The following is a 26,785-nucleotide window of genomic DNA, read 5'->3' as shown; positions in this document are numbered from 1 at the left end:
TCTTGGAGGCTGCAAGTGGCGGAAGAGATGAGGGGAGGTTGGCCCCTCTCCAAGGAGCAACTCATGGTGACTTGTCGGTTGGGCCACAGAATCAGGAAGCCCAAGGACAGAGCTCTGCGTCAGGGAAGAAGGTGGTCTCTCCTGAGGTCCCACAGCATGGAAGCAGCCCCCCGAGACTAACTCCCACTCTCACTGAGTCATCGAGTGAATAGCTGTGCAGCTTTCGAGACCAGCCCGGCCAACATGGTAAAACCCCATCTCTACTAAAAATACAAAAAAAATTTAGCCAGGCATGGCCGGGCGCAGTGGCTCATGCCTGTAATCCCAGAACTTTGGGAGGCCGAGGCGGGTGGATCACGATGTCAGGAGTTTGAGACCGGCCTGACCAACATGGTGAAACCCTGTCTCTACTAAAAATACCAGAATTAGCTGCGAGTGGTGGCGGGCACCTGTAATCCCAGCTACTCAGGAGGCTGAGGCAGTAGAATTGCTTGAACCCGGGAGGCGAATGTTGCAGTGAGCCAAGATCACACCATTGCACCCCAGCCTCAGCAACAGAGTGAGACTCCATCTCAAAAAAAAAAAAAAAAAAAAAAAGAATGAGAGAGCTCAAAGTGGCCTGAGAAGATGCTCCGAACACACTAACACACTAAGTGAAAAGAGGGAGGCGGCAGTGTAGAATCTCCTCTGGGTATCTCAGGCCTCAGTTTCCTCATCTGGAAAGTGGGGGCCACAATGCTACCCGCATGACCCTCAGTGGGCCATTCTTGCTCAAGCACGTTCTGCTTGGAGCTTTCTCAGGCTTTCTCTTGGAGTGGGGCGGGCTGCTTTATCCTCTCACGCCTCTGCCAGGGCCATCTGGCTGCTTTGTGAGAGAGAGTCCCCGGAGGTAGGAGGTGCGGCCCGTGAGTTTCCCCACCAGACCCGGTGAGCAGCCCCTGATTCCCACCTGCCCAGTGTAGTTCCCTGGCCCCTTTTCACTCACCCATGCTGTGCGACCTCAGGCAAGTTCTTCAACCTCTCTGTGTCTTAATGTCCTCAACAGTAAGATAAAGACGTGATTAGTATTTACCTCCTAGATTATCATGAGGAGCCAATGAGTCAATGTTTGCAAAGTACTTAGAGCAAGGTCCAATTCAAGGTCTGAGCTCTGGGAGTATTTGAATACCATGGAATGATATTTAGTCTTTTCAGTGCGGCATTGCAGGAACAAAGCAGGATGCAAATTATACATCCATGCTCATTTAGTCTTTTGTCTATTCTGCAAATATTTCCAGAGCACCTGGTGGGTGTCAGGCGCATCCCGGTCTCTGGGGGCCTGGAGATGGATCCTGCCTGGCCCTGCCAGCCGCAGGTGCACAGTGGAGGTTACTGGGTGGACCCCAGTTGAGTCTTGCGTTGCTGTGAAGCTGGAAGGAAATGCACCACCACACCCAGGTGGTTGTCTTGTAGGGGCAGAATTCTGGGGCATTTTCTTTTCTTTTTCTTCTTTTTTTAAATCTTCCGGTAGTTCCCAAAGAGTCCACTCTGAATGATAAAAGTTACCATTTACGGAGGCCTGGCAACGTTCTGCGCCATCCTGAGTGTGTTCCGTGTACATCCCTCACGGATTCTCCCAGCAGCCCTGACATGAGTGTTATCCCCGATCGATAGAGAGGAAAACTGAGGCGAAGGGTGGCAGGCCAGGATTCACACCAGGGAGTCCGTCCAGCACTCCAGCTCTTAACCTCGACCGTCTGCCTCTCCACAAACACCAGGACCAAGCACCAAGACCAAAAAAACTGTCCCACAAAGCAACAAATATTGTACTTGGTGGCTCAGGTCCCCTTAGCTTCGTCTTAAAGGTCCTTGTTATGCTTTTTCTGAATACCCCAGTGGGGAATGTTCTTCGTGTTCATGTAAGAGTGCAGGGGTCAGGGGCTGTGTCTTTTCTTCTTGTCCCCTTCCAAGAGGGGACATGTATCCTTGATACTGGAAGGGCCCTCAAGGTCTAGCCCTGGCTCTCTGTCTCCCTTCATGGCACGGCAGCCAAGTACCCATTGTCCTGTCTTGGATTACCTCCAGTGACAGGGAGCTCACTCCTCAACATTTATTTTATTCTGAAGAAAATTCAGGCTCTTAGATAGTTCTTCCTACATAAAATTTAAAAAAAATTTTTTTTTACTTCCTCTCAAAGTCACATAAACAAGTCCCCTGCTTTGGGGTCCTGAGGCAGGACCTGGCTAATTCGTCTCTATGTCCCCCTGTAGTGAGGAGCACAGGGCCCGCTAGTAGGTACTATAAATGCTGCACCAGGAAGCAAGTGGCTAGTGGGTGGGCTGGTTGGGCCCCCATAAAGCCTCGGGCTGCAGGTAACCAGGTCAGCAGGTCCTGCGGGACACCAGCTGGGTGAGTGCTGATGGGCACCGTGACCTCAATGGAATGGGTTGCCATAGAAACTGACTTTCCCTATCCCCAGGTTCATTGACGTGTCCCTCAGGAGACCGTGGTAATCCCTTGGGCTGTTGAGCAGGTCTCCCCAGGGCCTCCCCAACCCCACATTCTCAGAGCTGGGTGGTCCCCAGGGAGCATGCAAGCCATATCCCCATTGTGCAGCTGGGTACCCGGAGGCCCCACGGACACAGGGGACAGGCTGAAGTTCACACAGGCAGGGGGCGTCTCATAGCTGGACTGGGTGCTCAGGGCAAACAGTCTTGCCTGAGGACCCAGCCAGTGGGTGCTTTCCCCACTCATGGGTTCTCAGAGGAAATTCTGGACTAATTCCCAGGCCTTCTGCCTCCCCAGAGAATAATTGGAACCCACCTCCCTGGTGTGTCCAGGATCACACAGTATCAATAATGGCTGAGGTGCAGGGTGACCTGCTATGCCCCTAGCACTCTACAGTGCCTCATGCACTTACCACAATGGCCCCATCATTACAGATGGGGAAACAGGGCATAGAGAGAAGTGAAGTCACATGCCTAAGGTCACATAGTTATTTAGGGTTAGAGCCAGGATCTGGACGTGGAGAGCCTAGCTCCAGAGCCACGCTCAGCGCCATGCCATACTCTGCCTCACTCTTGCTTTGAGAGGGTTGAAAGAGCTTTGGGAGGGTTGAAGGGTACTTTAGGTCTAGGAGACTCAGCACTGGGCCAGAGCCACAGTCTGATGGACAGTGATTGGAGAGTGGACGCCATTGGGATTTCTCTTTCTAACGACATCCTCAAAACAGTGCTGAGATGTCTGCTTTACCCCTGCTTTGCAGATGAGGACACTGAGGCCCAGAGAGGGGAAGTCACTTGCCTAGGGACACACAGCGGGGAGAGGTGGAGGAGGGCTTCTAGTTCGAGACCCCTGACTTCACACCTGGTATTCGTGCCAAGACTCCAGGCTGCCTCCCAGGTCCTCTGGGACAGCCCCTGCCTTCTACCAGGTGAGATGATGGCCCTATCAGGGTTCAAGATGGGTGGGGAGACCCAGGCCAGTCTGAGTGGGAGATGGGACCAGCCAGGGTCCAGGGCCTGCGGATGGGGAAGTGGGAGGCAGAGGGTGGTGGCAGGACTGTGGGTGTCAGGGGGAGTATTCAACTTGGTTTATTCTGTGTTTCCCTCTCTCTGGAGCTCCCAGGTTTCTGGCTCTAAAGTCCCTTAGTTCTTAAATAGTAATTCATTCGTTCAACTGTTTACTGAGCACCTACTGTGTGCCACACCCCATGCTAGGCACTGGTAGCACAGCAGTGAACAAGATGAACAAAAGCCCATGACAGTAGTCATATAACCACATGAATTCAAACAACAAAAACAAAGCAGGACCACATGTTATCAAAGAGAGACAGAAGTCGGGGGACCCAGGGAAAGGGTTTGGGGGACACTTCCCGAGGAGGGGACTTTTGAGTTGAGAACGGAAGGAAGCACCAGTTACCGCGATGAAGTGGCCAGGCGAGAGCATCTGGGCAGTGGGAATGGTATGCACGAAGGACCTGTGGCTGGAGTGAGCTGCCAGGCATCTCTGCTTCAAACCTCCTGCTGTGCGGCCTCGACTGCCACTTTTAGCACCTTTCCCCAGCATTAGGCAATTCCCGTCAGCCACATATTCATTCAACAAACCCTCAGTGAGCCCCCTCCATGTGCTAGGTGCCCGGGACATAGGCGTGGCTCAGATACTGTCCCTGCCAGGAGGGAGGGAAACAGTGACTTGGGGGAGGTGGGTGGGTAAGGTCAGGGCTTCTGATTATGAGGCATTTATTCCGTTCCTGGCCCTGGACCGAGGAGGCCCTTTGTGGATGGATGCCATCCTTACGCTCATTTTACAGATGAAGCCATCAAGGTTTTGAGAGGCTAACTCTCCCAAAGAGGCTGGTGCCCCCGCTCCCCCCCCCCCCCGTTTTTTCTTTTTTTCTTTCTTTTTTTTTTTTGAGACGGAGGCTTCCTCTGACGCCCAGGCTGGAGTGCAGTGGCAGGATCTGGGCTCACTGCAGCCTCTGCCTCCCCTGTTCAGCGGTTCTCCTGAGTAGCTGGGACTACAGGCGCGTGCCACCATGCCCGTCTAATTTTTGAATTCTTTTTTTAGTAGAGACGGGGTTTCTGCATGTTGGCCAGGCTGGTCTGGAACTCCTGACCTCAAGTGATCCGCCCGCCTCGACCTCCCAAAGTGCTGGAATTACAGGCGTGAGCCACCGTGCCGGGCCCTGGTGCCTCTCTTTGGGCCTCGTTTCCCCCATCTGTGGGATGGGTGGGAGGGAGGCCGGCCAAGGGGCCCCGGCAACCCTGCCTGTTCCAGTGTCTCCTCTCTTTCCAGCCAGGACCATGGGCAGCAACAAGAGCAAGCCCAAGGATGCCAGCCAGCGGCGCCGCAGCCTGGAGCCCGCCGAGAACGCGCATGGCGCTGGCGGGGGCGCTTTCCCCGCCTCCCAGACCCCCAGCAAGCCAGCCTCGGCAGACGGCCACCGCGGCCCCAGCGCGGCCTTCGCCCCCGCGGCCGCCGAGCCCAAGCTGTTCGGAGGCTTCAACTCCTCGGACACCGTCACCTCCCCGCAGAGGGCGGGCCCGCTGGCCGGTCAGTGCGCGGGCGGCGCTGGGTCCTCGCCCTCCTGGGGCCACGGCGGGGAGGCGGCGGGGCTGTGTGCCCGGGGTCGCCTCCTCTGCGCAGGCCCTTACTCTAGCCAGGAGAAGCGCCCCTGGGTGACTTGGGTGTGCGGGAGGGCAGTACCCACTGTGAAGCGCTCCGCGCCGCCGCCGCCGCCTTTGGGGTGGAGCAGGCGCAAAGGACGCGGGGTCTGGTGAAGGGAACCTAGTGGGACGCTGAGGCCCAGAGAGACGGGCGGCGCGGGGACCGGGCCTGAAGCTGCTGCCTGGCGCCCAGGCCGTTTTCGTTGCCCCGGTCCGCCCAGAAATGAGTCGGGACCCGTGGCCCACGTGCGGCGGAGGGATCGCTCGGGGAACTGGGCACCGGACGGCCCCGGCTGGGCCCGCGCCAGGATGCGCCCCTGCGCCCTCTGCTGGCGCTCTGCGGTCACCGCAGCCCCGGAGAGGGCCGCTTGGAGAGCCGTGGCCGTGCCCCAGACCCTCCACGCAGACTTCACTCAGACCCGTGCACTTTCCCCACACGCACACGCTGGGCCACACACACGGCTACACCCCTGCCCGGGACACGAACACATGCAGAGTGGAGACAGGGTCACAGACACCCGCGGACACATCCCCAACGCAGATGTACCCAGATACAAACTCACATACATGCACAGGTGACGTCACACTTGTAGATGAAGACACACGCGCATGCCGTCAGACGCGCATTCAAAGACACACACAAGACACAGACACATGCTCAGCTGGAAGTCACCATCGTGGCCGCCCAGACGACAGATGCACACGGGTGCATCGAGAACATGCGAACACTCAGAGACACACGGACAGGCCTGAACCCCTCAGACGCAGACGCACGCCCAAGAGAGAAACAGACCCACAGACACACCATTCATTTGTTCAAGAAGTATATATGGAGCTCCTACTACAGGCCGGGGCTCCTCTGCTGCCCAGGCCCCAGCGGTGCGGACGGAACCCACCTGGGGGAAGGAAGCACAGGGCAGCTTGTGGAGGGCGTTAGAAGTGGCGCTGCGGTCAAGACACAAAACAGGCAGGGAGGGAGGGCTGGGGGATGTGTGGAGATGGAGGCCGTAGCTTAAAATGGTGGAAGGGGGTACAGGGGCCTTTTTGAGGGGACAGTTACTTGGAGCCAAATCTTCCTGGACACCAGGAGCGCCCAGAGTGACACACTTTACGGAGAGCGAGCAAGTCTCCCTGGGGCGGTGTTCTTCATTCACCGCTTTGTTCAGCCTACAGCTCTTTCTTGAGCACCTACTATGTGCCTGGCTCTGGAAACAAAACAAAGATGCTTGTTATTGGGGACTTCTGGTCCTAGAGCAAGACAGGCACCAAACAGATAAGCTGGGACCCAGCACTGCCCAAAGCCCCGGGGGCGGACACGGACAGGAAGGGATGCTCCCGCTCCCACATGCCCTTGCAGGGATGCGCAGACGCACGGATGCAGTGGACACATGCACAGGCCCATCTTCACTGAACCTGACTGTGTCTTTGGGCTGGGCGCTTGTGGTGTGTGGGAGACAAATCCCCACTCCTCCTGGGCACAGGACCCTCCTGCCCACGCCTTCCCTGGGTGTGGCTCCACCATTCTGACACACCCCCACCCCTCTCTGCAGGTGGAGTGACCACCTTTGTGGCCCTCTATGACTATGAGTCTAGGACGGAGACAGACCTGTCCTTCAAGAAAGGCGAGCGGCTCCAGATTGTCAACAACACGTGAGTGCCCCCTTCCCTACTGCCCCTCAGGGCTGGGTGGTGGGACTTCAAAGCGGGCAGGGGCTCATGCAGGATCTGGCATCAGGGCAGCACAGTGCGGAGCCCAGGGCAGTGCGGAGCCGGGCGCCTGCTGCACTCTCGCCCTGGGCAGCACCTGCTGTCGCTCCCCCAGCCGTGGGGAACTCCTCCCAATCCCTGGCTCTCGCTTGCTCCCTCCAGCCCTCTCTCAGCTTCTCCCTCTCTCTGCTTCTCTCTTGCTGGCCCTTAGGAGGAAGGTGGATGTCAGGTGTGTACATGCTCCGTGGGCGGCGGGCTGGGCAGGGTGCTTTGCGGGGGGTGGGGGCTGCTGTCTGCATGTGCTTCCACTCCCTGCCTGTGATCTCTGGCTCTCTTGGCTGCTCCTCACCTCCCAGCTTCTCCTCTCCCCCCCACCAATTGATTAGGTCCTTGACCTTAACCCCAGGCTGTGATCAGGGGCCCCTCCGTTGCACTCTCCTGCACACCTCCTCCCCATCCACCTTCCTACTCACTCACCCTCCCATTCTGCCCCGTCAGCCCACCCAAATGTCTGCTGCATGCAGGACCCAGTGCTGTGACTGGGATGGCCTGGGTGGAGAAGGCCTTGGCCACGCCCTCCTGGAGCCAGCATGTGGCCAGGGAGACAGCCCATGGCCCTATTCCAGGCCAAGAGTCAGGCAGTGGATGAGCCCAGAGTCAGCTCCTGGAGCCCCTGCTGTGGGTCTGTCTCTGGTGATGACCACAGGGATTGGGAGGGTCAAGGGCCTCGAAGGAAAGCCAGTGAAGTTCTCTGGCAGGTGGCGGTGGTGGAAGGGCAGCTTGCAGGAGGGGGCCGGGCTGGAGGGGGCTGACGCCTTCGCGGGTGTGAGAGGCAGGGAGGTTCTAGAGGGCAGAGGAGATTCGTTCGATCCCTGGGTGTCCTCGAAGGCCTGGCTAAGGAAGTTGGGGGTTTCCACTGGTCCAAGCGTGTCTGGCTTGCTCATACCCCACTTACTTGCCTTGCGCATGCTCTTCCCTTTGCCTGAAATGCCCTTTCTCCGGTGTCTGCCTGGAGAACTCCTGTTCATGGCTCAAGATCAGTGCAGGACTGCCTTCTCAGGGGGCAAAAGGGAACAGAGGTGCCAGTTGCCATGCCAGTCGTCTCCACCGGTGTCCTTGTATTGACTCCTCTCTGCAGTCTAGCCAGGGTTGAAGTGATCGGGGAGGGGCTGTCTCCATTTTGCAGATGAGGAAACTGAGGCTCAGCGATGTGAAGGTCCTTGTCCAAGGTCACACAGCTGCCAAGTAGCAAAGCCAGGACTGGAACTGAAGCAGCAACTTTCTGCCCTCCTCAAGCTGCTCTTGGCGGCGGGGGAGGGGGTGTGCGTGGAGGGGAGGGGCTCTCCCAGCTCCCCCTCCCCCGTTGCATGGCAGAGTCCTGGTGCGAAGCTACAGTTTCCTTATTGTCACCAGCTGTTTGTGTCTGCTTCCCCCCTAAACTGGGAGCTGCTGGAGGGCGGCTCTCTGGTGCACCTCACTTCTGGGTCCCCACAGCACCTGTAACTCAGCCCAGTGGTGGGTGCCCAGCAGGTGATGGTGAACAGGATGAATGAACAGCAGTGACAAAGTCACCATTTCTTGTGCTCTCTATGTGAGCCTGCTGAGTGCTTGAAGTCGCATTATTTTATTTATGCATCACCATAGCCTTGAGAAATGGGAAGTCTTACTTGCACCATTTTACAGATGAGGAAACTGAGGCCCAGAGAGGTGAAACGACTTGCCCAAGGTCACATGGCTAGTAGTGGCAGAGCTGGAAGACTAGGCTGGCCCTCCGACCCATGGTCCTTTCAGAAAGGCTCAGTGGAGGTGCAGCAGAGGCCACAGGCGGGAGGGGCCTGTGCAGGGGAGGGGCGCCAGCAGGATGGCTTTGAAGTCCTGGTGGAGTCTCTACCAAACGTCTCAGACTGGGTGACAGCTGGGGCAGAGGTGTGGAGGCAGGAAGGGCTTGGATAACTTTGGTTCTGCCTTTTTCACCTGGAGTCAGAGGGCAGCCCCATGCTTGCCTTTTTCCAGCCCTTTCCCTCCACTCTTCTTGCCTTCCGGGGGGGGTGCGCTGGGGGAGGTTTGGCCAGGAGGCTGGGGCTGCCAGGAGGCCTGGAAGTGATGGAATCTCATTCAGGGAAGACTCTGGGTAGACTGGGAGATGGGGGTGGGTGGATTGGGAGCCCCTCCTCATATCACAGTGCTCCAATGTTCCTTCACTTAGACGTCAGAGATGGTGGCTGAGCGCGGTGGCTCACACCTGTAATCCCAGCACTTTGGGAGGCTGAGGCAGGAGGATCGCTTGAACCGAGAAGTTTGAGACCAGCCTGGGCAACATAGGGAGATCTGGCCTCTACAAAATATAAAATTAAATTAGCTAGGTGTGGTGGTGCGTGCCGGTGGGCCCAGCTATTCAGGAGCCTGAGGTGGGAGGATCGCTTGAGCCAGGAGTTCAAGGCTGCAGTGAGCCGTGATCATGCTACTGCACTCCAGCCTGAGTGACAGAGCAAGACTGTCTCAAAAAAAAAAAAAAAAGAAGTGAAGGAGTGGAGTGTAGGTGGGGGCTGGTATTAGTAGAAGAGGAGAGGGAAAGGGATTTGGGGGCAGGGCTTGGTAGGAGATGGGCCACCTGAATTTAAGGTGTTTGAGTCTCCCACCTCACCCGGGTCCCGCCTGCATGCACATCCTTCCGCCATCAGTGCTCAGGGCCTATTACTGCGTAGTGCCTCCCCCACCCGGTAAGAGTGAGGGACTCTCTGAATCTAGTATGGGGCCCAGGCGCGTGTGGGGGCTGAACTGGCTGTCAGGGAAGTAGAGAGAGAAGAGGAACCTGTCTGTGGATGGGGTCTGGCTAAGTGGGAGTCCTCACAGTAGCAGACCCAGAGACCCCCCGCCATGGATCTTGGTGCCACGTGGCCCTGGGTCCTGGTGTTCTGGGTACCGTGTGGCCCTGGGCATGAGGAAGCCCTCTGGGGCTGAGGTCTGACTGCCTCAAGCTCCCTGACCTGACATCCGAGTCTCAGGAGTCAGGACTCCTCTGGGTCTGATTCTCGGTTGTTCCCTGAACTGCCCCTTCCTCCCACCCAAATTCCAGGAGCTTCTTTTGAGAGTTTTCTGGCAGGCGCTTCCAGGCAACAGCGCCTCAACTGGCCTCTGCCTCCTTGCCCTGGTCATGGCGGCAGGGGTCACCTCGGGAGTCCAGAGCCTCGGGGCCCTGCCTTCATGCTCTCCTCCAGAGACCTGTGCTGGCTTCACCCCTGCCTCGCTCCTCCCTCACCCCACAGACCATGTGCCCCAGGCCTTGGGGCTTGGAAACTTGGCCTCCTGCCCACTGCCCGCCTGGCCAGCCTCAGCCGTGGTGCACCAGCTCAGCGGCCATCCCCAGAGCCCTCCCAACCAGTCCCAACAGCCCAAGGGAGCGAATGTCAGTGCCCACGCTGCACATGTCCTGGGTTCCAAAGCTGCCGTGCCCCTGAGCCACATGCCACACTGGCTGGAACCCAAAGATTAGGGCCCCAAAAGAGGATCCTGGGGCTCAGAGAGGTGAGGTCAGTTGCTTAAGGGCCACACAGCTGGTGACCAGCAGTTGTGAAAAATCACAGCTCTGGGACTCTTGGCCCCTCTTCTAGCCACGGGTGGGAAGGCAAGGGGTCGGGCAGGAATGCACGATTCCCTTCCTTCCCTGCTTGCTGCCCGCCTTATGAGGACCAGGCCCCAGGGAAGGTGCTGGATGCAGTAGAACTCCTCACCCTGATGGCTTGATGCTGCTGTGACTGACGACCGTAGCCACCAGAGGCAGGTTTGAGCCTCCCAAGCCCCTGACATGGGAAGATGGGGATTGATACCTCCATTTCACAGGTGGGCAAACTGAGGCTCAGATGATCATCATGGTCATTATCTCAGTTTACTCTGAGCCCAGCTTGACGCTCACTGTTTACACACTTTGCCTGCAAGGGAGATTCTGTGAATATTGTCTCCTTTTTACATATGAGGAAACTAAGACCCAGAGAGGGCAGGGTACTTGCCCAAGGTCACACAGCAAATCTTTGTTGGAGCCCAGGACTGTGCTGCTTTGGTTTTTAAAAACATTTTGGGGAGTAGGAAGCGGCACTGTGGAAATATCGATTTAGTTGTTTCTAGTTTTATTTTTTAGCTAAATCCAGATCTAACAACTGATGCATGTTGTGCTGGGCTCTGATATAGCTTTTTTTTTTGGAGACCGAGTCTTGCTCTGTGACCCAGGCTGGAGTGCAGTGGTGCAATCTTGGCTCACTGCAATCTCTGCCTCCTGGGTTCAAGTGATTCTCCTGCCTCGGCTTCCCAAGTAACTGAGATTACAGATGTACACCACCACGCCCAGGTAATTTTTATATTTTTATTAGAGAAGGGGTTTCGCCATGTTGCCAGGCTGGTCTCAAACTCCTGACTTCAAGTGATCCATCTACCTCAGTCTCCCAAAGTGTTGGGATTACAGGCATGAGCCACCGTGCACTGTCTGTTCTGGCATTTTATATCCTGGGAGGGAGACATGGCTAACCCTGCAAATGAGGAAACTGAGACTGGTGAGTGTGGTGTGGAGGGGCCAAGGTCACACAGCCAGCAAGTGGTGAGCTGGGATGGTGTCTAGGGCAGTCCAGCACTGGAGCTTATGCCCTCAGACCCCTCTAAATCAGGGGCCAGGCTGAGACTGGATCTTGGGTCCTTCAGTAAAACTGGAGTGCATCTCATCTCTCTCCCTGTCCCCTGTGAAATGAAACCCCCGGACTGGACCATGAAACCCCAGACTCACAGGTGGGCTGACTCTGGAGAGTGAGAACCCTGCTCACTGAAATCTGGGTAGTGTCAGCTGCGCTCCTCTCGTTCTTGGGCCCTGCTTGGCCTCCGATCATAGGCCTCCTGCCAGCCTTTCACTCTGAGTGGGTGACTGGAGGCTCCCCAGAGGCTGGCCAGCCTGCAGACGGTAGCTTTGTGAAACGGCCTCAATTTTTAGCATCTGGCCTTAGACCTTGGCCCCTTCCCGCTGTGGCCTGTCCTCTGCCCCAGCCCTGCAGCCTCCTCTTTCATCTGCCACTGACTTTCCCAAAGGTCTCAGCCTCTCTGGGGCCTGGGGAGGCCTACTGTGCCTGGCTGTGGACAGTCAGGGGCACTGCTTCCCACTCTTGCTCTGCCGTTGATTGACCGTGTGGCAAATCACTGGCCTGTCTGTGCCTCATTTTCCCCCATTGGTAAATGGAGGCTTTGAACTGAAAGAGCTCAGAAAGCTGTTTTGTGTGATTTGAGTCCTTGCTTTGTAGCTTTGGGCAAGTCCCTGCACCTCTCTGTCCCTCAGTTTCCCCAACTCTCTAAAGAAAGTGCTGGCCGGGGGTGGTGGCTCACGCCTGTAATCCCAGCACTTTTGGAGGCCGAGGCGGGCAGATCACTTGAGGTCAGGAGTTCGAGACCAGCCTGGCCAACATGGTGAAACCCCGTCTCTGCTAAAAATACAAAAAATAGCTGGGCTTGATGGCGCTCGCCTGTAATCCCAGCTACTTGAGAGGCTGAGGCAGGAGAATCGCTTGAACCCAGGAGGTGAAGGTTGCAGTGAGCCGAGATCACGCTGTTGCACTCCAGCCTGGGCGATAAAGCAAGACTCTATCTCAAATAAATAAATAAAGTGCTGGGCTACTCTGACCTGGGTGCTGTGTGCCCCTGCGCTGATCCCTTGACACTTCTGAGCCACAGTTTCTTCATCTGGGGGCCCTGCCTTCCTCCCTTGCAGGGTGGCCTTGAGGGTCAGTGGGAGAGACAAGTGTGGACACCCTAGGTGGGTATACAACAAGGAGGTGGGTGGGGATTTGGGACATCCAAAGGCTTCTTTCCTTGAGGTGGATCTTGCCCCCTTACTCCAGGGTCCTCCCTCCAGTGACCCCACATAGCTTGCTTCCCTGCCTGAGTGTGTGTCCAGCCATCACAGAGCTGAGATAGGCCACACAGCCCCAGTCACACGCCCTCGCCTCACTCCATCAGGAGGGGACACCACACCCTCTGGCTCACTTCTGGCAGAACCCCAGGGTCTCAGGTGCTCACCTGTCCTCCGACAGGTCCCTGGAGAGCTCCCCAAGCTCTGCTCCCTCCTGGCCTCAACTTCTCCATCTTCTATATGGGCTGAAGAATATGGCCAGAGGCAGCTCAGAAGAACTGGGAGCCAGGGATCCAGGTTCAAGTTCAGATTGTGTGACTGTAGGCAAGGGCCTTTCTCTCTCTGGGCCCTGGTGGTGGGTGGGGGCCACCCTGCCTGCAGCGTGTCTTCTCAGGATCGTGGTGAAGTGCAAAAGTGGCCTTGGATTGAGAAGAGCCCAGCAAGCTGTCAAGCCCTGTTGTACCCTGTAGGGGGCGCTCCTTCTATCTGGGAGTCAGGAGCCCCGGCCTGGCTGTGTGACCTTGAGCAAAGAGGCCTTTGCTTCTCTGGCCTCAGTCTTCCCAGCTGTACAGTGGGAATGAGAGGGGGCTGGACCCTAGTTCCCAGGTCTCCCTGCCCATTGACCTCTCCTCACTCCCTGTGGACCCTGTCCCTGTCCCCTTGGTTGCTTTGGATGTGAGGCCTCTGTGGCTGCCCCCTCGTCCCCTGTCCCCAGCACCGCCTGGCTCTCCCGCTCTCTCCCCTGCTCTTTCTGCCACTCTCCGCCTCTCACCACCCCCATCTCTGCCTCTTCTCTCCTGTTGGGCTCTCGCTCTCTCCTCCCTCCTCTGTGTCTCTGGACCCCCGCTCCAGCCAGACCTGGTTCACATTCAGATGGCTGCAAAGGTACTTCCGCCCCTCCCCGCTCCCACCCAGGCCCAGGGGACCCGACCACGCCGGGAGCTCCTCCTGCCCCGTCCCCATCACCTCCCCCCCTTTTCCTCACTTTCGCCTAGAAGTGCCCTGGGCATCGGGGCTCTGCCACCTCACCCCCTCTGACAGGGCTCACTGTGTGACTTTGGGCAAGTCCCAGCCCCCTCTGGCCTCAGTTTCCCCCTGCAGATGGGTAGGCTGGAGGAGGGGGCCTGTAGTTTTCAACTGAGGAGCCCTTTAGGCGTGACCCGTGATTTGGGACAGAGGCAAGCCTTGCTCTCGTTTGCAGGGTTAGGGCCTGGATGGTCACTGGGTCCCAGAAGGGCCCCTGCTTGCCTCCACCCAGGTCTCACCAGCTCTCAGGAGCAGGCTTCCGAATCTCAGAGCATGGGGACACTTTCAAGTCTCACTTGACATTCTCTCAGGCAGGAATCTCTTCTATTACAACCTTGCTTGCCCGCAGAGACAGGGGGCTCCCTCCCTCCCTCCCAAGGCAGCTCTCCTCATCTTGAGATGTCTTGGTACATCTGAAAGGAAGCAACTTTCTTCCTGTCCCGGGACTCCTCCCCTGTGGATTTGAGCCTCAGATGACTAAGGCCAGTCCTGCCCTGGTCCTAGACAAAGTCTGTCTGATCCAGCTTCGGCAAAAAGGCGTCTGGGCCAGGGAGGGGAGGAGTTCCAGGCCAGCTGGACCTGGCATGCTGCGGGGACTCATGCTGGCCCCACCACCTCCCTGGGCCTCCCTCAGCCACTAGAGCCCTGAGCACAGCACCTAGGAGGATGGTGGGTGCTGGGCTTGTGGCTGACTGCTCCCTTCTCCTTTTCTCCCTCCTTCTGTCCCTGCTCAGAGAGGGAGACTGGTGGCTGGCCCACTCGCTCAGCACGGGACAGACAGGCTACATTCCCAGCAACTACGTGGCGCCCTCCGACTCCATCCAGGCCGAGGAGTGAGTACTGTCTCTGGCTGCCTCTACCCGTCGTCCCTGGACACTGCCGGTGCAGAGCACCTCTCCTGGGCTGGGGTGGGAGGTCTGGCTGCCCAGCGCCCCAGCCATATCCAGGGAGAAGTGCTGTGAGTGGGCAGAAGCCCGGACAGTCAGCAACATCCTCCGTCCTCCCACTCCCAGGTGGTATTTTGGCAAGATCACCAGACGGGAGTCAGAGCGGTTACTGCTCAATGCGGAGAACCCGAGAGGGACCTTCCTCGTGCGAGAAAGTGAGACCACAAAAGGTACGAGCACTCTCATTGGCCAATGGATACTGAGTCTTCTGTGAGTGGTTTGAGCTGGGTGTTGAGGAATGAGCAGGAGTTTGGTTTGTGGAGTAGGGAGGGAAGAGCCTTCCAGGTGGAGGTAACGGCAGGATCAAAGTCAGGGAGGTGCATTTGAGGAACGCCGAGTCACCTGTGGTGGCCAGATGTCCGGAGAAAGATGAGGCTTAGCCTCTCTGGCCTCAGTTTTCTCAAATGAAAGATGGGCATAAGTTGTCTGGAGGTTTTTCTGAGTGTCACACAGTAGCAGGCTTGTTCCCAGGGTAGGTGCTGCTACAAAGAGCCCCGCTTCTTCCCCTTCCCCAGGGGTCCCTGGGCTGCACTGGATTCTGGAGGCTGGCTTTGCCGTCCCCCAACCGCAGTCCTGATCCCTGCCCCTCTCACGTCCCTCCCCTGAGCCAGAGAATGAAGACCATCCCCTTTTTCTCCAGCCCCTCTGAGAGTGGGTTGCGGGCGCCCATCACCATGGCAACCAAGCTGGGCTGCTTCCTGTGGGCCTGGGGCTCAGCGGGAGATGGGGAGCAGAGCATCCATGTCGAGCCGTGCATTTACGTACAGTTGTGCAGCCGTGTGCGGGTGTGCACGCTGTGTGTACGTCTGGGCGTGTGTGTGTGTGTGTGCATGTGGGGTGGAATTGTCTGTGTGTCGCTATGTGGGAATGGACTGTTGTGGTTTGTCTGGTGCCCGAGGGCCTGGGGAGCGTGTACCTGTATGAGCATGTGGCCACTAGGCACGGGCATTCCTGTATGTGTATGCACATATGGCCGGGGTTGGCTTCAGTCTCAGGCCTGTGGCTTCCACGTGCACCAGCCAGGCCGTCAGTAGAAAATCACGGTCGCCCAAGGCAGGTTGAGTCCTCGGGTGTGGGTTTGAGCCCCAGCCCTGTCTCTGGCTTGCCGGGTGACCCCAGGCTGGCCACTTCCCTCTCTGGACCTCATTTCTTCTGTACGCTGGGATCGTAACCTCCTCCTGGAGATTGCAAAGGGGAGGTCTGTGGGCTAGGAGAGCTGGGCTTCCCCCATGCCTATGCACTGCCTGGCCAGGCTCCTGGGAAGGCCGTTCCTGGCCGCTGGAGCCTCTGCCCTTGCCTCCAGGGCTCAGCCTTGTTCCCTGATGCCATTTGGGCGTCTCTTGGCCTCTGGTCCTACCTGGGCCTGCTGGATGGGAGGAAACTTTTCTGGCCGAAAGCTTTTCTAGGCTCAAGAGAAAGAGGGGAGGCACCAGGGCTGGCCCTGCTTGACCCAGGCAGCCTTCAGGCCACACCCAGCCAGTGGTCTCCTGCCCATGACGGCCAGCCTCTGCCAACCACCCCTCCCGCCTGACCCTGGGCCTGTCTTCAGAAAGGAGGTGTGGGGAACACGGACAGTGCCCCCGTGAGCCGATCCAGAGAGGGAAAGCAGTTAGGCCAGAGCCACACAGCAACAAGGAGCCACTCACAGGCTCCCAGCAAACAGTTATTGAGTGCCTACTGTGTGCCTGGCCCTTTTATATGTGGTGGCACGGAATCTCCCCAGCAGCCCTGGGAGCACCAGCATTGTGCAGAGGAGGAAACTGAGGCCCAGAGAGAGCCAGCAACCCCTCCAAGTTCCATAGCTAGGATGCCCACCTGAGATATGGGGGTCTTGCTGGGGCCAAGGGTACGTGGCAGGACGTTCCAATCAAGTGTCTCTTGGGTCCCTTGGCCCTACCTCTGTGGCCGCCCCAGGACTGGCTGTTGAGAGACAGGGTGGGCCGGGGGCCCCGCCTGGGCCTCCCTTCCCTCCGATGTCAGGCAGGCACAGAACGGTGTCCAGAGCAGCGCTGAGTGCTGCGGCCTGCGGGGGAGAGGGCGTGGCGGTCACGGCTCCCCTCTGTGCCCCGCAGGTGCCTACTGCCTCTCAGTGTCCGACTTCGACAACGCCAAGGGCCTCAACGTGAAGCACTACAAGATCCGCAAGCTGGACAGCGGCGGCTTCTACATCACCTCCCGCACCCAGTTCAACAGCCTGCAGCAGCTGGTGGCCTACTACTCCAGTGAGCCAGCCTCGGAGGGCGGGCGGGCAGAGCCTCAGCTGCAGACCCTGGGGAGGGGCTTTGGAGCTTAGAAGGGTGGGGTCTTCTGTTATCCTGTGATGCCAGGTTTCCTGCTCCCCTCCCCACTTTCTCCCTCCCCCTTCCCTTCCTCTCTCCTCCGTTTTCCCTACTTTCCTCCGTCTCCTTCTTCCTCTTCTTTCCCCCGACCCCCTCCTCCCAGTCCCCATCTCTCCCTGCTCCTGCTCTGCAGCTGGCTGGTATGGAGGGGGCTGCCCTGAGGAGCCCAAGAGTGAGCTGGAAGGGAGGGGACAGAGGCTGGTGTCGTTTGTCTATGTAGCCCTAGGACCGGTCTGAACCGGTTGCTGGGAGAGGAGGAGGGGGCGGCCAGATCAATTGCAGCAGAGACGGAGAGAGCAGCAGAGGGAGCTTGCGGGGCTTGCGTGCTGGGTGAGGGCTCGGGCGTGGGCGCAGTGCTGTAGCCCACCCACCTGGGCGTCTGGAGCTGACTGCAGTGTCGGGGCCTGTGGGTGCCTGTGTGCCCGTGTGTCTGTGGCACGCGTGGCCTCTGTGTGCAGGTGTTGGTCCACTTCCCATCCGAAGTCTCCTCCTCCTCTCAGCTCGGCCTCCTGACTTCCTCTGGGATCACCCACCACGCTCTTGTCTCTTCGGCCACCGCTGTGTGGCTCATGCTGAACCCCGTTCCCTCACATCAGAACTCTCCAGGGGCTGTCTTGGAATCTTGGGATAAAGACCCCCACCAGCCCCCGAGTGGTCTAATCCCAGCTGCTTCCCCACCTCTGCCTGGTGCCGCCCTTCCCCACCTGCTCCCTGCAGCTCCTTTTGCCTCCGCTTCTTCAGCCCTGCAGCTATTCTTTCCTCAGAGCCTTTGCTGTGGCTGTGCCCCTGCCTGGAGGGCTCTTCCCTGCTTAACCCCTCACCCTCCTGCATATCCAAGCTCAGTTGCTGCTTCCTCCAGGAAGCCTCCCAGGACCCTCCTGCTGTTGCACGAACAGCTCTCCTCCAGTCACATTCATGTCTGTGGTCCTGGGAGGTGATTAGGGAATTGGGGCTCCTCCCTGGACTCGGAGTTCCTGAGGGTAGATTCCCTGGACTTGTTCCCCGCAGGGTCCCTGGCACCCCCTACTGTCTGCTGAATGACTGACTCAGCAGATGCGTAAAGCACTGTGGGCCTGTGTGGGGGTGGGACTGTGTGCACATAGATGTAGATGCCTGGCTTTGAGGGCGCCCTGTGTGTCTCCTGAAATCTGCATGCATCTGGCATGTAGGGTGACACACACTGAGGGGCAGGGAGGCCCCAGGGCAGAAGCCCCCCCAACTGCTGCTCTTGCCTCCTCCTCAGAACACGCTGATGGCCTGTGCCACCGCCTCACCACTGTGTGCCCCACATCCAAGCCTCAGACTCAGGGCCTGGCCAAGGATGCCTGGGAGATCCCTCGGGAGTCGCTGCGGCTGGAGGTCAAGCTGGGCCAGGGCTGCTTTGGCGAGGTGTGGATGGGTAAGGCCTGGCCCCTGCCCTCGGGAGAGGCATCCATCCCCCACCCCGTGTGGCAGCTCTGGGCTCTGTTGGTCCCTTTGCCTTTAGCTGCCTCTGCTGGACGACGGGGCCCTGTTGTAAATCAAGCCCCCCAGCGGTGGCTGGCACCGAGTTGGGATGTGGCCCCCCAAGCGCTGTGCCCCAGACCGTGTAAACCATAGCACCTGATTCCAAGATCCACACAGGGCTGGGCATTGCACAGACCTGCTGTGTAGGCTGGGCCCGGTGGCCTCACTCGGAGTCTCAGTCTTCCCGACTATGAATGGGGCTGGTGACAGTGGGACTTATGGGAGGCTGTGGAGGCCCTGGCCCAGTGCATGTCCACACACCAGCTGTTTGCCATGGAGAGAGAAGCCTGGCTCGTGGGAGGAGGTGCTGGGAAGCTTAGTTCTGGCATGGTCTGAGCCTGTTAGTGATTTCCTGTCTAACCCTGGAGAAACAGCAAAGCATGAGCACCGTGCAGCCCTGACAAAACCCAGGCCCCTCTTCCACCGGTTGCTTTCTGCTCACACGGAGGGACCGGAGGCCAGGGTGGAGGAGGGACAGCACTTGTAAGCCTGTAAGCCCATGGTGCTAGCGGGGATCACGGTGTGCTGTTTTCAAGGTGGTTTCATCTGAGCCGCATCTCCGCTCAGTCCCACTGCCTCCACTCTCCACCCTCCAGAGTGCTGATGGAGGACAGCAGAGAGGCCTTCTGGGTGGAAGGCGCTGCAGGGACAGAGGCCTGGAGGCTGGAGGTCAGGCCGTCTGGAAGGGGGAGGCGTGGGCTTTGAGCTGGTGAGAGGAGAGAGGGGTGAGAAGCCAGGGTGTGAGCACAGCCACAAAGTGAGGACTTGAGCGAAACCTGGGTGAATGCACAGCGTCAGCCATTCTGGTGGCTGCAAAACTCATTTCTGGCTTCGGTGAGTGGTGATGACCCTGGGAAGGGCCTCACTTCCTCCCTGGGTGCTCCAGGTCGACTCATGAAGTGCCACATGCAGATGGCTTGAGCCAGGAGGGCCACAGAGGTGGGCCTGAGCCCTAACCCTCGGAGAGAGGACCAGTGACTGGGAGGAATGGGCCCAAGGTCACACAGCAAAGGAACCTTGAGGCCTGCTGGGACAAGAACCTGGATTAAACATGCTGGTCTAGAATGCAGCTTCCCCCAGAGCCCCCAGTTAGAAAAGCAGATAGTAGTGAAACAATAACCGCATTACTTACTGAGCCCTCACGGTGGGGCTGGCCCAGTGGTTAAAATCTCATTCAGTCGTCAAACAGCTCCACCAATAGACACTGTGGAATCCCCATTTTCCAGATGAGATAACTGAGGCTGAGAGAGGGGAACTGACTCTCCCATGGTCTCTCTGCTGGCTGGAGGCGGAGGTGGGAGTCAGGCTCTGGCCAGCCTGACCCCCAAACCCTCATGCTTAGGACAGTGTCTCACTTTTTGGGATGGGTGGGCTCCAGAGGTGACCTCTTGTTCTGGCAGCAGCCTCCGCAGTCCCTGGGCCAGCTCCACATCACCCCTGGCCTCCATCAGTACGCATTGCATGCTAACACATGAGGCACGTTCAAAGTCCTGCCAGAGGGAACATGACCAACCCAGGAGTGACACCGGTTGAGTTGGAACCTTGGTCCCCTATCTATCATGCTAATAAGCTGCTTTTAAGGACTTTTTTTTTTTTTTAAGACAGGATCTCACTCTATCACCCAGGCTGGAGTGCAGTGGTGAGATTTCGGCTCACTGCACCCTCCACCTTCCAGGCTCAAGCCATTCTCCTACCTCAGCCTCCCAAGTACCTAGTATTACAGGCACACACCACTACTGCCTGGCTAATTTTTGTATTTTTAGTGAAGACAGGGTTTCACCATATTGGCCAGGCTGGTCTTGAACTCCTGACCTCAAATGATCCACACTCCTCAGCTCCCTAAAGTGCTGGGATTACAGGCGTGAGCTACCACGCCCGGCCTGGACATTCTTAATAATCACAGTCCAGGCTAGGCGCAGTGGCTCATGCCTGTAATCCCAGCACTTTGGGAGGCCAAGGCGGGTGGTTCGAGACCATCCTGGCTAACACCGTGAAACCCCGTCTCTAATAAAAATACAAAAAAATTAGCCAGGCGTGGTGGCAGGCGCCTGTAGTCCCAGCCATTCGGGAGGCTGAGACAGGAGAATGGCGTGAAGCTGGAAGGCGGAGCTTGCAGTGAGCCAAGTTCGTGCCACTGCACTCCAGCCTGGGCGACAGAGCGAGACTCTGTCTCAAAAAATCAATCAATCAATCAATCAATCAATCAATCAGTCACAGTCCCGACAACAGCTACTGGTTCTTGAGCATTTAATCCTAGTAACAATCCCGTGAGGAGCACCCTGCCATTGTACCTATTGTACAGATGGGGAGACTGAGGCTCAGAAAGGGCCCAGGCTTTGACTGGGTTTGTCACATGGCTGTGGAGGCCACAGCTGACACCAACACCCAGGCGAGCAGATCCTGGATCCCTGTGCAGTAGGAGTTGAGGGGCTCCACTGAGGCAGCCTGCATCCCTCCTCAACAGGGACCTGGAACGGCACTACCAGGGTGGCCATCAAAACCCTGAAGCCTGGCACGATGTCTCCAGAGGCCTTCCTGCAGGAGGCCCAGGTCATGAAGAAGCTGAGGCATGAGAAGCTGGTGCAGTTGTATGCTGTGGTTTCGGAGGAGCCCATTTACATCGTCACAGAGTACATGAGCAAGGGTGAGGCCTGGGCGGCCCGGCAGGGGCAGGGGGCATGAACCTCGTTTCCCCTCATGTCTAGAATGGGTATCTTCAAAGATGAAATGCGGTAGAGCCAAATCCTGGGTCTCCTGGGCCGGAGTGCAGTGGTACAGTCGTAGTTCACTTCAGCCTCAACCTTCCGGGCTCAAGCCGTCCTCCCATCTCAGCCCCCCAAGTAGCTGGGACCACAGGTGTATGTCACCAGGCCCAGCTAGTTTTTTATTTTTTGTAGAGATGGGACACTATGTTGCCCAAGCTGGTCTCGAACTCTTGGGCTCAAGCAATCCTCCCACCTCCACCTCCCAAAGTGTTGGGATTACAGATGTGAGCCATAGTAATTTTTAAACTAATTAGTTATTTTTCAAAATTCCACTTTTTGGAGGTATAGTTTACATATGATAAAATATGCCCCTTTTAAGTGTTCAGTTCAGTGAGTTTTAACAAGTGGATTTACTGTGTACCCCTAACCATAATGAAATTATGTAACATCTCCATCACCCAGAAAGTTCCTTGTGCCCTTTGTAGACAGTACCGTCCAGCCCCAAACCCAAGCACCCACTGATCTGCTTTCTGTCATTATAGATTTGTTTTGTTTATTCTAGAATTTATTGCATGGAATCTTTTACATCTGGGATGCATCCTTTTTTTACTTTTTTAATTTTAATTTTTTATTTTTTGAGATGAGGTCTCGCTTCGTTGCCCAGGCTGGAGTGCAGTGGTGTGATCATAGCTCACTGCAGCCTTGATCTCCCAGGCTTAATTGATCTTCCCATCTCAGCCTCTCAAGTAGCTGGGTCTACAGGTGCACACCACCCTGCCCAGCTACTTTTTTTGTGTGTGTTTTTTGTACAGACAGAGTCTTACTGTGTAGCTCAGGCTAGTCTCAAACTACTGGGCTCAAGTGATCTTCCTGCCTTGGCCTCCCACAGTGCTGGGATTGCAGGCAGGAGCCACCACGCTCGGCCTGAAATGCATCCCTGTTGTGTCTCCCAGCGGTTTGTTCCTGTTGTCGCTGAGCAGGACTCTGCTGTCTGCATTAGTACAGTTTACCTGTTCACCTGGAGGTGGACTTCTGGTTGTTTCCTGTCCTGCTTGCCTTTTGAGTGATAAGCACTGAGTGAGGCCTTGCTGTGCTGGTTAAAGCAAGGCCAGCTGCCTGGGAGGACAGGTTTTGGGAATCACTGCATCCTGGCAGAGGGACAGGGCAGGAGCTGGAGCTGGATCTCTCTCTGCCCAGGGAGTTTGCTGGACTTTCTCAAGGGGGAGACGGGGAAGTACCTGCGGCTGCCTCAGCTGGTGGACATGGCTGCTCAGGTGAGTCAGCCCTTCCCGCCTCCCCACACCCTTGGTCCTCAAGCACCCAGTCCCATCTGGTGCAGCCATTTCTGGCCTCTTGAGTGCCGCCTCCAAGAAGCCTACCTTGATTGCCTCCACACTCATTGATCTTGCTGCACGTATTTACCAGGTCTGCTTACAGGTGCCCTGAGTGGTGATTCTGGGCAACAGAAAGCGCTTACCTGGGCATCAGGGGTCACTGACTTACTGTGGGACCTCGGGCCTTAGTTGCCATCTGTATAAAGGCCATGTAGCGCTCAGCAGACATGTGTTCGCGCTTGCTGCAGGCAGTGCTCAACAAGTGTTTTGTTTAATTTAATCCTCATCACGACCGGGAGTGACGAGGATTGGCTGTTATTCCCACTGGACGGATGAGAAAACTGAGGCTCAGAGAGGAGACTTGGGCAGCAGGCAGGACCTGGCACTCATCTGTGTCTGGGTCCGCTGGGGCCTCTTTCCATGGTCACCTCGCTTTCCTGGCTGCATCTAATCTTGTGCCTCCCTTTGACCTTTGCCCTCTACCCTCTGCCCTGTGCTCCCTATTCCCGCAGAGCACTGCTCCTGCTTTCGATGCCAACAGCATTTACTGTGAACTGACCTCACTTGCCTGAAGAAGTGTGGGGAGGGTGGGGAAGGGGTGGTTGGCTCTCCAGCCCCGGGGTGCTCTGTGGCCTTGGGAGGGCATGGGTGGCACCTGAGCTGGGCTCCCGCGATTCCACCTGCAGATCGCCTCAGGCATGGCATACGTGGAGCGGATGAACTACGTCCACCGGGATCTTCGTGCAGCCAACATCCTGGTGGGAGAGAACCTGGTGTGCAAAGTGGCCGACTTCGGGCTGGCTCGGCTCATCGAAGACAATGAGTACACGGCCCGGCAAGGTGAGCAGGGACTGTGTGGTATGCTGCGCTTGGCCTGGGACAGGTCACGTCCCGCTCCGAGTCTGTTTCCTCATCTGTCATTCCTCATGGTGCTTATCTACCAGAGTGGTCGTGACAGGAGGTCAGAGCTGCCCCGACCTTTCTCGTTCCTGCAGGTGCCAAATTTCCCATCAAGTGGACAGCTCCGGAAGCTGCCCTGTATGGCCGCTTCACCATCAAGTCGGACGTGTGGTCCTTTGGGATCCTGCTGACTGAGCTCACCACAAAGGGACGGGTGCCCTACCCTGGTAAGAAGGTCCCCATGGCCCATCTCTAGTCCCTGAACCCGTCTGCCCTGGTGGCCTTGGGCAAGTCATGACTCCTGATGGGCCTGTTTCCCCATCCGTACAACAGAGAAGTTGAGCATCTGATGTTAGGCTCTCCCGATGGTCCGTGCTCTCAGCTTCAGGGACAGGACCTACCTATGGTCACACTCAACCTGTCCTAGGCAGGAAGCCCTCGCTGTCCTCCCCATCAGCTTCCCCCACCCCTCTTTCCTCACTGGAGCTGGGCTCCCCATGCCTTGCTCTGCCCACAGGGATGGTGAACCGCGAGGTGCTGGACCAGGTGGAGCGGGGCTACCGGATGCCCTGCCCACCGGAGTGTCCCGAGTCCCTGCACGACCTTATGTGCCAGTGCTGGCGGAAGGAGCCTGAGGAGCGGCCCACCTTCGAGTACCTGCAGGCCTTCCTGGAGGACTACTTCACGTCCACTGAGCCCCAGTACCAGCCCGGGGAGAACCTCTAGGTGCAGGCGGGCCCAGACCGGCTTCTCGGCTTGGATTCTGGGCTGGGTGGCCCCTGTCTCGGGGCTTGCCTCGCTCTGCCTGCCTGCTGTTGGTCCTCTCTCTGTGGGGCTGAATTGTCAGGGGCGAGGCCCCTCCCTCTTTGGTGGTATGGAAGGGGCTTCTGGACCTAGGGTGGCCCGAGAGGGCGGCAGGTGTGCGAGACCAGCACAGTGACTCTGTCCGGCTCCCGCTGTAGCCGCACGCTCCTCCCCGCACTCCCTCCTGGAGCTCTGTGGGTCTCTGGAAGAAGAACCGGGAGAAGGGCTGGGGCCGGGGCTGAGGGTGCCCTTTTCCAGCCTCAGCCTACTCCACTCACTGAACTCCTTCCCCACTTCTGTGCCACCGCCGGTCTATGTCGAGAGCTGGCCAAAGAGCCTTTCCAAAGAGGAGCGATGGGCCCTGGCCCTGCCTGCTTGCCACCCTGCCCCTCGCCATCCGTTCTGGAAACACCTGTAGGCGGAGGCTGCCGAGACAGACCCTCTGCCGCTGCTCCCAGGCTGGGCAGCACGAGGCCTCGCCTGACCTGATGATGGTGGGTGGGTGGGATGAGTACCCCCTCAAACCCTGCCCTCCTTAGACCTGACGGACCCTTCGAGATCACCACTTCCTTGCCCCCATTTCACCCATGGGGAGACAGTCGAGAGAGGGGATGTGACATGCCCAAGGCCACGGAGCAGTTCAGAGTGGAGGTGGGCTTGGAACCTGGTGCTCCCTCTGTCTTCCTCAGGAACCAACAGTTCGTCGGAGGAATCATGGAAAGACTGGGACAGCCCAGGAGACAAGGGGTCTGAGGATGCATTCGAGACGGCAGATTCCCACTGCCGCTGCCCGCTCAGCCCAGCTGTCGGGAACAGCATGGAGGCAGATGTGGGGCTGAGCTGGGAATCAGGGTGAAAGGTGCAAGTGTGGAGAGAGAGGCTTCAATCAGCTTGTGGGTGATTTTTGACCTTCAGAGCCAACCGGCCATGAAAGGGAGTGAGCCCCAGGGCTCTGGAGGCAATCAAACAGACATAGAAGAGCCAAGAGTCCAGGAGGCCCTGGTCCTGGCCTCCTTCCCTGTACTTTGTCCTGTGGCATTTCAATTCCTGGCCCTGTTCTCCTCCCCAAGTCGGCACCCTTTAACTCATGAGGAGAGAAAAGAGTGCCTAGGTGGGGGTGAAAGAGGACGTGTTACCCCCTGCCATGCACCAGGACTGGCTGTGTAACCTTGGGTGGCCCCTGCTTTCTCTCTGGGCTGCAGCGTCTGCCCCACATGTGGCCATGGCTCAGCTCCAGTCCAGGCCCTGTGGCAGGACATCCATGGTGAGCCCAACCCTGGGACGTCAGGAGACTGGGCTCTGGCTCTGTTCAGCCTTAGGGTGTGTGGTAGATTCTCCCTGGGCCTCAGTGTGCCCATGTGTAAAGGGGCAGCTGATAGTTTGTGGCATCTTGCCAAGGGTCCCTGTGTGTGTGTGCGTGTGTGCATGTGTGTGTGTCTCCATGTGCGTCCATATTTAACATGTAAAAATGCCCCCCCCGCTCCGTCCCCCAAACATGTACATTTCATCATGGCCCCCTCATCATAGCAATAACATTCCCACTGCCAGGGGTTCTTGAGCCAGCCAGGCCCTGCCAGTGGGGAAGGAGGTCAAGCAGTGCCTGCCTATGAAATTTCAACTTTTCCTTTCGTACATGTTTATTACCCAAGTCTTCTCCCATCCATTCCAGTCAAATCTGGGCTCACTCACCCCAGCGAGCTCTCAAATCCCTCTCCAACTGCCTAAGGCCCTTTGTGTAAGATGTCTTAATACTGTCCTTTTTTTTTTTTTTTTTTTTTAACTGTGTTTTGTAGATTTCAGATGACTATGCAGAGGCCTGGGGGACCCCTGGCTCTGGGCCGGGCCTGGGGGTCCCAAATTCAAAGGCCCAGACATGGGGGGGTGGGGGTATCCAGAATTGGTTGTAAATACTTTGCATATTGTCTGATTAAACACAAGCAGACCTCAGAATTTGATCAGCAGTTTATTGAACATCTACTGTGTGCTGGAGAGCGAGATGGGGCGGAATATGCGAGAACAAACTGCCCCTTGAGGGGTCTTTGGGCAGTACTAGTAGCTGGAGGGCTTCAGGCCAAGGCAGGGGTGACATGATCAGACTGGAGACAGCTACGGCAGAATGTGGCTGTTTGTGCACATCTGCACCTGTGTTTGGGGGTGAGCACCTGGGAGAAGGACAAGGCACATCACAGGACTTCCCCAAGCATGACAAGTTCAAGACTCAAATGTCCATGGTGGATGGTAGCAGTGACACTGGGGAGTGGGTGGGGCTGTCAGGCCTGCCTAGAGGAGATCACAAATACATGACGAGAATGCCACTGTGTGTGCTCTTCGCGTGTTTCCTAGGAGTGCAGGGCAGGGGTGCTGGATCGATCCACAAAAGTCCTGAAAATACTGAAGAAACACCCAAAGACCCTTCCCCTCCTCCTTCCTCACCACCAAAGCACGCAGTCTTGAAGGTTGATTTGCAACCGTCTATTCGAACACATTTA

At 57.4% G+C, this 26,785-nt stretch overlaps 1 protein-coding gene across 8 annotated transcripts in view; it reads left to right on the top strand.

Moving 5' to 3' along the window:
• Positions 1 to 26,246, top strand: part of SRC (SRC proto-oncogene, non-receptor tyrosine kinase) — a 62,684-nt gene extending 36,438 nt beyond the window's left edge. For 4 of the 8 annotated variants that reach the window (XM_073006730.1, XM_008017925.3, XM_073006724.1 and 1 more), the window contains 12 exons: positions 3,245 to 3,412; positions 4,777 to 5,034; positions 6,698 to 6,797; positions 14,496 to 14,594; positions 14,775 to 14,878; positions 16,781 to 16,930; positions 18,291 to 18,446; positions 21,018 to 21,197; positions 22,456 to 22,532; positions 23,279 to 23,432; positions 23,588 to 23,719; positions 24,010 to 26,246. In XM_073006730.1, coding sequence (XP_072862831.1) covers positions 4,785 to 5,034; positions 6,698 to 6,797; positions 14,496 to 14,594; positions 14,775 to 14,878; positions 16,781 to 16,930; positions 18,291 to 18,446; positions 21,018 to 21,197; positions 22,456 to 22,532; positions 23,279 to 23,432; positions 23,588 to 23,719; positions 24,010 to 24,218 — 1,611 coding nt within the window. In that variant the 5' untranslated portion in view covers positions 3,245 to 3,412; positions 4,777 to 4,784 and the 3' untranslated portion in view covers positions 24,219 to 26,246. Of the gene's footprint in view, positions 1 to 89; positions 247 to 3,244; positions 3,413 to 4,758; positions 5,035 to 6,697; positions 6,798 to 14,495; positions 14,595 to 14,774; positions 14,879 to 16,780; positions 16,931 to 18,290; positions 18,447 to 21,017; positions 21,198 to 22,455; positions 22,533 to 23,278; positions 23,433 to 23,587; positions 23,720 to 24,009 lie in introns of all 8 variants that reach the window. The other 4 variants (XM_073006734.1, XM_073006738.1, XM_073006732.1 and 1 more) reach the window with 3 other exon arrangements.
• The last annotated feature ends 539 nt before the right edge of the window (positions 26,247 to 26,785 follow it).

The sequence above is a fragment of the Chlorocebus sabaeus genome, chromosome 2 (assembly GCF_047675955.1).
Source record: "Chlorocebus sabaeus isolate Y175 chromosome 2, mChlSab1.0.hap1, whole genome shotgun sequence".
In the NCBI taxonomy this organism is placed as follows: Eukaryota; Metazoa; Chordata; class Mammalia; order Primates; family Cercopithecidae; genus Chlorocebus; species Chlorocebus sabaeus.
Note: the sequence above shows the minus strand (reverse complement) of the source record. Positions and strands in the feature narration are given on the sequence as shown.